The sequence below is a fragment of the Pygoscelis adeliae genome, unplaced genomic scaffold, assembly GCF_000699105.1.
Source record: "Pygoscelis adeliae isolate BGI_AS28 unplaced genomic scaffold, ASM69910v1 Scaffold13, whole genome shotgun sequence".
NCBI lineage: Eukaryota > Metazoa > Chordata > Aves > Sphenisciformes > Spheniscidae > Pygoscelis > Pygoscelis adeliae.
In genome coordinates, this window is record NW_008824499.1 from 4,159,324 (window position 1) to 4,169,989 (window position 10,666).

The window sequence follows — 10,666 nt, forward strand, 5'->3', positions numbered from 1 at the left end:
AGATATTTCCCCACTGGGTGGTGAAGATTAGGATTGTGTATATTTGAGGGCAGGACTTGGCCCTGTGTGCATCACATAAAGATAGATAAAAATCTGGCTATTTTAAAGCTTCTGAATGCTTTTAGCTCTTTGGTTCATGGTCAGGAGCCAGGAGAACCTCTCTAAGCTTTCCAGGGTTTTCTCTTTCAAGGAACACTGGACACAAAGAAAAGATACCCAATGTCTTGCTAACCTAAGCTGAAGAATAGCAGCAGGAGTGTTCCAATAGGACAAAAAAGATGACCAAGAAAACAAAATCCAATCACTCTGATAGGCCTCATAATGCATTGTAAATCCAGGTCTGAGTATGGAAGGATTTTCTATTTCAATTACACTGAAAAAGTTGAGTCCAATCAGGTCCTATTTCCACTCAGAACCGGGTACAGCACTTTGGAAATGAGCCCAGCATAATTTGGAATCATTATTCCATGTGCTGGGAGCAGTGCCTGAAGAATTTCCCTCCACCTACAGGCAACCCACGCTGGCTGCCTTGGCTGGCTGTAACGCTTAAAAACCACCTTGAACAGGAAATGCCTCGGCAGTTTGTGTCCACAGGCTGGGAAGCAAGCTGGAGGGACCCAAGGTGGAAATAAAGGTCTGACTAGATGCCAGGTTTAGAAATAGATTGGTCAGTTCCTGTCTTCCAGCCAACAAGAAAAAAAGAAGTTACGGGTTGTTGCTGGGGTTCCTTTTTCTTTTGCTCTTCTACTGTACAACTTTGAGCCAGAAGAAGCTTAGAGATGTAATAGTGGATTCTTGCTACTGCCTAAAATGCACCCACAGTGGGGAGAAGAGAAAGCTGTGCTTTGCTACCCTATTTGAGGCATAGGGTCCCGGGAGAACTGCAGCCAGCTGTCCACGGCAGAAAAAATCCTATGGGTGCTAGCTTAAATCAGTGAGAACTGATTTAAGAGAACAAAAAGGGCTCACAGCTGCTTTCCTGTTTGGACTTTTCCACCACAGTCAGACAAGTTTTGTCAGAGAAGACTGCGTATATCCCGGTCTCCTCAGCTCCTGCCACTGAGCTCTTGGGGAGGTTGGGAAAGTGTTCTTTGTTGCATGCTTTGCTTATTCTCTAAAATGGCAGTAAAGATACTTGCTGTCTTGCAAAGTGCTTCAGCAATGCTTGGATGAAAAGCACAGCATTCAATAAGAGCAAAAGGCCCTATTCACTCCACTGAACTTAGTACTATCACCTCTGGGGCTAGGCAGAGCCAGGCCTGCAAGAGCTGTGTGTGACAAAAGCCATTGGAGAAAAAGCAGTACCCTGTGTCTAAGAGACATGGGAGTTTTATAGCTGCAGCATTGATCCCTACTGATGGGGCACTTGCGTGCAATGAAGACAAACAGTGGCAAAAACACTTTGGCCCAAATACTCTGCTGAGTCTCCAGTGTAATTCCTGCAATCCTCAAGGAGCACCTTTGGGAACAGGGCTGTTTCCAAACTCTCCGTCTCCTCAGTCACTAAGGGAGCAGCGCCTGCAGCAATCAAAATGAAACCTTTCCCAGAAAAGAGGTCCACAAAGATGAAACATTTTGTTTTTCATCAGCGAGCTATCTTCCTTTGATGGTGAGCTGGAACCAAAGCATAGTTTTAGTCATTCAAGCTCTTATACACTGTTTTGAGCATGTACCGTGATATCTTTACTAGTGAGCCATACTGCATGGAGGTCGTTTTATCTCATCCACAGCTTTGATTAGTCATGTTCACGGCTCCTCAAGGCCAGTGTGATGGCTGCTTTGATCTGCCTGGAAGCCACTAGGCTTTGGCAGAGCAAAGCAGTCCTGCTTCAGAATTCTGTCTGAAGTTTGCAGAAGGTACTTTGTAGATCGAGGAACAAAGCAGGAAGAGAAGTAAGCCGCAGACAGAGTTATACTGCTGTTGCATGCAAATACCAGGACATCATCATAGCCCTAGTCTATGTGCCAAAGAGAACTTTCCTCAGAAAAAACATTCCCCCACATACATCCCACTCCTCCTGGGGAAACCATAGCTGCAGTTTCCCTTCACCCTGATTTTGGAGCCTCTAATGGGACCATGGGAGCTGTCAGGAAGGTTTTGTGCTACAGACAGAAGGACGTTCCACCTTTCTTCAGTAACTCCCCAGGATGCAGATCCTCAGAAAGGCACACACAGACGCAGAGGACATTGCAACCTCCACCTGCTCCAGACTTCCCCAGAGGTTAGGCACTACAAATGATGCTCAGTTGGTAAATTGAACGTGCCCTGAAATATTCCTGGGCACTGAGGTCAGTGGTCATGGAGCATCTTGTGTATGGGTTCTCAGCCACCAGTGAAGGGGGGCTGCCTGTGTACTGCTTATTCGAAAGGCACCCTGGAAAGTCCTGGATCCTGAGCCACGCTGGGAGTTGTTTGGGCGAATTCAAGTTGACCTGGGCCATAAGGTATGCTAGGGACCATTTTAACAACATAGAGGTTCCCAGGTGCCTGAAAGCATGTCTGTGCACTGTACGTGGAATAGTCTAAAAATAGGTTTCCACTGTGAGATGGTGCCCTGTGCTGGAATCACTTCAGGTATCTCCTCTTACCTTCGGCAGACCCTCTGGGATCTGTGGAGCCAGGCACTTGTCCTGTTGAGCCAAATAAAACAGTTTTTCAGGAAACCCCCTGAAGAGAAATCTAACAGGGATTTCCTTCCTCTTAAACCTCATTTGAGGAAGGGATGAGCTGGCCCTTCATTTCTTGAGGGAGCCTTCATTGTAATAGCTACATAAAAGGCATTAGACGTGGCCAACTCGAATAAAAGGAAAATCTATGTAAGAATAGCCCAGTATCACTACAAACACTCCCACAGTAAATTAGACCTAACTGGTAAGTCAGCTGTGTTGTGCAGTTGACAAGAAGTTCTTTGTCTCCTAAGTGTGTTAGGCAATTATATATAGCCTAAGCACACCTAGAAGAGTTTGCTGGCTATGGGGACTTGATCCAAAGAGATGACAATGGGAGATTTTCCTGTTGACTTGAAAAGGCTTTAAATCAGCTCCTCTTACCTTCTTGCAACACACTCAGTTAAGTGAAAGCCAAGGTTGTGTTTTTTACTGGAAGGGAATAAAATAGGCATGAAATGCTGGAGGTTAAGAAAACATCTTGTTAAAGGCTTAGCCAAAAGACACAGTTAACCTTGAACTAAGGAAGCCCAGTAACACGTGGGCTATTCTGTCTGATGTCAGGGCAAATTTGATCATGGTGCGTGGATCTCCACAAAGGGGCCTGGTACTTTCTGTTAGAACAGGATCTGCCAATTTTCTCTTCCCTCAATGCATCACACAGACATCTGAATAACTGTGCTTCCATTCTAATGTAGAAAACACATAAATCCCTAAATCATCTTGCGCTGACGAGTCAACAGTAATGTGATGTCCTTATGGCCTGAGTTGTCTTTCAGTGTTTGAAGGATATCAGTGATGCTGGTGCAATAGGTTATGCTGGAAGAAAGGACATGTTACTCCAAGTATCTTTTCTTACTATTATTAATCTTACAGGGCTTCCTTCTGCAGTAGAGCTTTCTTCGTTGTCCTTACTGATGCATAGAGGCACTTTCTGACAAGACGGATGTAGTCCTACAGTATCTGACCTTATGCATGTGTGTCCAGCTCTTGGACTCTGAAAGGAGGGTGGCTGTGGCAGGCTGTTCCTTGCCTGCTGATGTTTTTTATTTGTGGCCTGGTTTGCATCAAACCCAGGGGTAGATCGCATCTCACCTGCTTCTGCCTTTTGAGAGCAAAGAAGGCATCAGGAAGTATTCTGACCATAAGCTCTGCTTATTTCTGATGCTGGAGCTTTATAATGCCTGTCCAGTTTTTTTAACTTGCAAAAAAGTCTCCGGAGTAATTTAGAACAACCTAAGGGCTACTCTAAATTGTGCCTGTAGGTAGTGCTTGCAGGTTGGAATATTCTGCCCTCCAGGCTTGAGCACAAGGGGGTATTAAGCTGATCTGCCAAGTTCACATTCTGTCCACTGACCAGTATCTGCTTTGTAGCTTGACTTCTCTTTATAACTGTGACAGCTGAATGTTAACTTGTTCGATGTTTGCATTACGGAGCACACGCAAACTCAGGAACAGTTTTATTTTGCACTTGCAAATCTTCACATATGTATAAACACAGAGATTTGATTGATCTTTTTCTCAAAGAAAGTTTAGGAAAATACAGTTTCAAAAGCTGGTTCTGCTTGGAAACTAAAAAAAAATGCAGAGTTGTCTTGCTACATTTGGAAGGAGAGTTTAGAGATAAATGATCTATGAATTTTACGTTAATGCTTGAAGATCAGAATAGGTTTCCTTGTATACTGTGTGAATGAGAATCTTTGAACCCAGCTGCTGCCAGACTTTATTCAGTCTCAGGATGGGCAGTCTACATAAAAATATACAGATCTTGCCTTGCAAACCAGACTTCGGTTTACAGCCACTGGTGCTCTCATACTATTTCATCCCAAGTATCAGTTTAATAGCTGTAAGAGGGTAACACTGCAAGTATGTAAGTGTTTTACCAGAAGTATCTTCAGGTCATACTCAAGCAGCTACTCTGTGGTATTAGATTCTTACATCATGTCTGCCAATTCGGTATATGTGTCCAAATTTATGGTACCATCCATTTTTCTAAGACTTAAATCTAAATAGTTAGATTTGAGAATAATCCTTAAAGTGATCTAAGTGTTAATTTCCAATATACCAGATACTCCAGGCATGTTAATTTTACGTACATGCCTACATGTTTCCCATGTAACCTTTGACAAATAATATTTAGATTATTCCAGGGAGAATTATGGCTCTAACTGATTGTTCTCTAATTATGCCATCTGTTTACACTCTGCACTCTGCTCAGCTTGGATAAGGAAAATGGGCTAGTAAGTTTTGCACTTTCCTAGTCAGTCACTTCTACTTTGTGGTTCTTGCTCGTTAGCACAATGCTGTAATATTTTATTATTACTTTTAAATCCAAATTAAATCTCCTTTCACTGAAAATCAAAGAAAAACAGTTGTGCAAGCTTTCCTTTGCAAAAGCAGAGCTGTATACGTAACTGAATTCAACAATATGCCATGAGTATGTGTGGGTTTTGGACATGCTCCTGAAATAGGTCAAACTGTGGAAGAGTTCTACCATTTAACCCTAAATTAGTAGCATTTTTTCAAGGACAGTGGGTAGTTATCTTTCCCTCCTTTTAATTTCCTTTATAACTCCTTCTGCACACTTTTTTCTTCCTTTTACATTTTCTGGCAGTGGAACGGCACAGACAATGCCTCGAAGTTTTGAAACTGGAGAATGTTGCTTATTTGGAAAGCAGAACGTAATAATTTTAGGTAGTAAAACCTTAGCAAGACCAGTTTATATAACGTTATTGTTACTTAATAGCAATGTTAATATAATCAGAAATGCCTTCATCAACTGAATTACAGAATATGCCCAAGTTAGAAACATTATGATGAGTCAGCTAAAATTATACTTTTTTTTTTTCCTTTAAACTCACACCTGTTACAAGGCTACTGCATCTTGTACTTCAGGTGGGCTGAGACAGAAGCTCAATAGTCTATATTGGAATTACAAATTCGCTTACATTTCATTCCATGGTGTTTGATTCGTTCCAGCTTTAAAAGATTCCAGTAAGAGATCCATTAACAGCGACTGGAAAATTGAGCTTCCTGGTGAGTTTCAGATCGCAGGCACTACTGTCCGGTACGTGCGAAGGGGTCTGTGGGAGAAAATCTCTGCCAAAGGACCAACTAAAATACCACTGCACTTGATGGTAACTTTATATCCTTTGTTTGTGTTTCTTAAGTGATGCAACATAAAGGGTTTATATCCTAGCTGAAAGTTAAATTTTGATTGTTTGCTTCCTCACCAGAGTTTTTTAAAGGTATGCTGTAGTGCTTATCTTTGCATTCTTTTGCAGCATTGCGAGGGCTGGAGAAACCCAGCTCCCTATTTAAAAATAAATGATGCTGTATTCTGGGAGAACATGCAGTGTCCCAGTAGGTTTGTGTCCAGTACAGGATACTCTTGTAATGTGTTACAGACGATATGACAGGTCCATTCTAGAGGACATAGGTTTCCAGGGACCTTCTTTTTTTCATGGACATACCTGCTCACACACATGAAAGGATATTTGCCAAAATATCTTCTCAGCTGATGCCAGAACATATTCTGTATTTAAATACACTGTTGCTCTAACAGAAGAGATGCAGATTTGGGATGTACAGATGATACATTGGACCTTGACCCTCTGTAGTGACTTAGTTGCACACAGAAATGTTCTGTGTTTTTTTTACTTTTTTTTTTAAATTTTATATATTTTAAGGTGTTCTTGAAAGTTTTTCCTAATGTTCAACATAGTCCTTCTGTTAACCAGGCATGTCATTTTATAAACAGTCATATGGCTGCTGTATGAGAACATGAGTGAGAAGCCCACAGGGGTGAGAAGAACAGGATTGTAGCCCCAGTCTTGTCACTAATGGGTGATGGGGTGACTCATGGGCCGGTCCCTTAATGTTGGTGGTAACCTTAATGTTTCTATCTGTAAGACAGCTGTAATAATGCCTGTCTCATATAAGTGTTACTGGTTGAAAGTCTGCAGAAAGCTTTACAGTTTCTATAGCGAGGTTTGCATACATAGAGTATTTTAATGTATGCATTGTTTCCTGTAACTTTTTTATCCAATTACATTTTTCTGTGTACTGTTTCTTTTCCTTGTGACTTTTTGCCACGTTTGTTCACTGAAGGCTATCTGTAAGCACTGCTAAAAATCAGAAGTCTCTCCCTTTCCTCACCTGAATTGTTTGGCTTGCTGGTGTTCATTGTGCAACATTTCATGGCCCAGTTTGAAAAGCTCAAAAGTTGCTTGAACTTTTCACACAAACTCACACACAAAAAAATAATAGTAATACTCCACTTTGTCAGTACTTCCCTGTTTCAAAATATGCTGCATAGGAACATGAGGTGTTTTGTCTTTGCTTTATCAGACAGGTGAGTGAGTTTCCTAGCTTCACATACAGACCAGTGTAAAGCTGGATTCAAAGAAGTTGCTACTGAAATAGTCAATGGTGCAGGTCTGGGCACACCGGCACCCTCCTGACTCAGCCATGTAATTCAGGGTCTACCCACACAAGGGAAGTGTATACAGGAGCCATCTTCATCATCAGAAAAGTCAGCTTCTGCTTGACTTTGGCCTTAACGCAAGTCTTCTCTCCTGAAACCAGGACAAAGTATCTTGTACTGCCAAGGTCTTCCTAACCTCATGTAAGAAAAAGGAGTTGCACAGGTATCGTTTGTGAAGATGCTGTGCAGGGTTCCTTCGCCAGCTCTTGGAACCTTCCAGGGTGTTACTTTGTTGAGGTGTACTGCAGTAAAATCTGGTACCAGAGTTTGTGAACTTCAACATCAGTAGAGCTTTGTTTTTAAAGAAATACTCGTTTCCCCTTCATTAAGGAGTAAGCATCTAGCATAGGAAACTAGCGATTATGAGGTTCTCCGTGAGTATTCTTTTCACATACAGACTGGCATTTTCAGCACATACGAGCAGAGGAAATTTTCCTTCTTTGCCTTCCACCCAGAAATGATTAAAAAGGAGGAAAGTAAAAGTTACCAGATGATTAAAAAAACCATGTGGCTTAAAATCACTGCCAGTCATAAACAAAGCACACGTGAAATCTTTTCTTCAAATCAGATATTAATCTTTTCCTTGATACAGGGTAGCGGGTTTCATTCTTTCAACACAAGAAAGGCAGGATGGTTACTAGTTACCTCTAAATAGAAAACTGTTGTTCAAACAGTGGTGGAATACACTGGACTGACAAAGAGCCAGAAGCTTCAGTCAATCCATTGTGACCTGCATTTGAAACCAATTATACACACATACACACACCCCCCAATTATATATGGCTACGAAATTGCATGAAATTGGTTTCATATGGGCCTTTAGATTCACTAGTCTTGCACCCATATTGAGATAATAAGGATTTCGTTTTAGGAGCTGGTTTTTAATACTTGAGGCATTTCTCCAAGTGCATTGCTGTAAGTATATTTCTTGGAGAAATTAATGTTTGTGTAACTAGGCCTGTGCTAGACCTCCTCTTGGCAACAGAGGACAACCAAACACTCCCAGAGCATAAAGATGCTTTAGACAAGACTGATTGATCAATTCTGTAGAACAAGCTGTTTGTATCTCATGCACTTGAAGAAAGACAGAGCAGGACTTGAGTCCTCTGCCTCTGGCTGCCTGGTATTTCAAACTGTGTTTAAAAAAAAACATTCATCTTTGAAACTGTAATGATGGCTGGCTAGTTTCAACCTTGGTATTCAGTTCTGGTAGTAAGGCTCCCTCTATAGCTGAAGCAAAATCATACCTTTGTTCCCCACATCTTCCGGAAGATGCTTTTCTGCCCAGAGTTATGCACTGTGCAGAGCAACTCATGGGTGCTGAGTTTGTGTAGCCCCACAGTGTTCTCTGCACAGACCTCCAGGATGTCAGTGGCTGCAAGCTGGGCCCCTTCTTTCAGCTCATACGGTTATTTTTTTGGTTAAATGAGCTTATGACAGCTGTAGTGAGATTATTGGTTAAGTAGGAGCGATTTCTGCAAATCTGAATGGGAAACAATTATTGTTGGGAGAAAATAGCATTTGCAAATTTGCTTTTTTTAATTGGGCAGCTGCTTCCTTCACTTATGATAGCCCTACTTAAAATATTTTATTTGATAAGGTGCTGCTCCTATTTCAGTAGGTGACAAGAGCCAGCAGAATTCACCTGTCTAATGCTGCTGAGATTATGGGATAATAAGTATCAGTAAGTCTAAAGCCACACCATCAGCATTACGGTAGTACTTCTATGGCATTTGTTCATAGTGTGGTAACTCAGATTCCATGGACCTCATACTCCATTGGGTATCTTCTAGTCACTTCTGACTCAAGCCAGTGAAATTGAGAGTCAAATGAAGCACAACATATAAATCAAAACAGGACCAGAACTGTCATCTGCCTGTGGTGAAAAAATAAGCATTTTTCTCTGTTCCTCTGTCTTTGTTAATAGTGAATTTTGGAGTAATAACACTAGAGACATCACATGTGACTCCATGGGAAATAATCAGCCTGCTGTTGGAATCAGGTTTCACTTTCCTCCAGCAATATGCAGGGTATGAAAAAATATATATTGCCAGCAGCTGTATGATATGGCTCTTCCTTGTCATCCTCAGGTTTCTGAGACGATAAAATCCTGCTCCTACAGCTTGTCATCAGGAATAGTCACACTCACTTTGAGTGCCACATTTCCCAGGAGGCATGTGACTTTGTTTTGCATTAGTTGTTTTTGCTTTGAGAAGGATCACCTTGTTCCTTCAGAGGTGTTAATAAACATTTCTGCCTTCAAACTATGGACTGCTGCAGCCCCACTCAAATGCAACAGTAAATGCTGCAGCTCACAGAATCACACAATGGTTGAAGTTGAAAGGGACCTCTGGAGGCTGTCTTGTCCAAACCCTCTGCTCAAGCAGGGTAGCACAGAGCAGGCTGCCCAGGACCGTGATCCATAAACAGTACAGTGTTAACCCCGAACTTCCCCATTCTTTACAAAGGTCCCCAACCATAAGCCTGTGTCTCTGCATGAGGCTTGCAGACAACTTGCTTTCTAGAAAACAAGGGTAGGACAAGTATGATGAGTGACTTTTTAACTCTAGATGCTCATTAAATCCTCCAGCAATATGCAGGGTATGAAAAAATATATATTGCCAGCAGCTGTATGATATGGCTCTTCCTTGTCATCCTCAGGTTTCTGAGACGATAAAATCCTGCTCCTACAGCTTGTCATCAGGAATAGTCACACTCACTTTGAGTGCCACATTTCCCAGGAGGCATGTGACTTTGTTTTGCATTAGTTGTTTTTGCTTTGAGAAGGATCACCTTGTTCCTTCAGAGGTGTTAATAAACATTTCTGCCTTCAAACTATGGACTGCTGCAGCCCCACTCAAATGCAACAGTAAATGCTGCAGCTCACAGAATCACACAATGGTTGAAGTTGAAAGGGACCTCTGGAGGCTGTCTTGTCCAAACCCTCTGCTCAAGCAGGGTAGCACAGAGCAGGCTGCCCAGGACCGTGATCCATAAACAGTACAGTGTTAACCCCGAACTTCCCCATTCTTTACAAAGGTCCCCAACCATAAGCCTGTGTCTCTGCATGAGGCTTGCAGACAACTTGCTTTCTAGAAAACAAGGGTAGGACAAGTATGATGAGTGACTTTTTAACTCTAGATGCTCATTAAAATAGTTGTTATATGAAAACTGCTGATTTAATGCTTCCTGTTGTCTTACGATTTCTCTTTAGATAGCCAGTGGCCTGCTGATCGCATTTGAGGCTTAAACAAAGTTATGCACCAAATTCCAGGTTTAGGCATCTCCATGACTGTTTTAAATATTCACAAATCATGAGCACTTATTGCTCCCACAGATGCCCTGATTTACCAATAACACTGTAATTTCAGGCTTCTAGATAAAGATTTGGTTGCCTTTCATGAGGTACTTATATTTTAGAAATATTGGCCTGAGACAGCATTTCCAGCATTACTGTCTCTGCAGTCTGTTAGCTTTCCCAGTACACAGTGCGTTGTAACAGCCTTTCTTTTC

General features: G+C 41.8%; 1 protein-coding gene across 1 annotated transcript in view; it reads left to right on the forward strand.

The window, feature by feature from the left end:
• The window catches only part of ADAMTS17 (ADAM metallopeptidase with thrombospondin type 1 motif, 17), a 182,839-nt gene that overhangs the window by 132,436 nt on the left and 39,737 nt on the right, over positions 1-10,666 (forward strand). Inside the window, exon 16 of the mRNA XM_009321473.1 lies at positions 5,647-5,803. Coding sequence (XP_009319748.1) covers positions 5,647-5,803 — 157 coding nt within the window. The remainder of the gene's footprint in view (positions 1-5,646; positions 5,804-10,666) is intronic.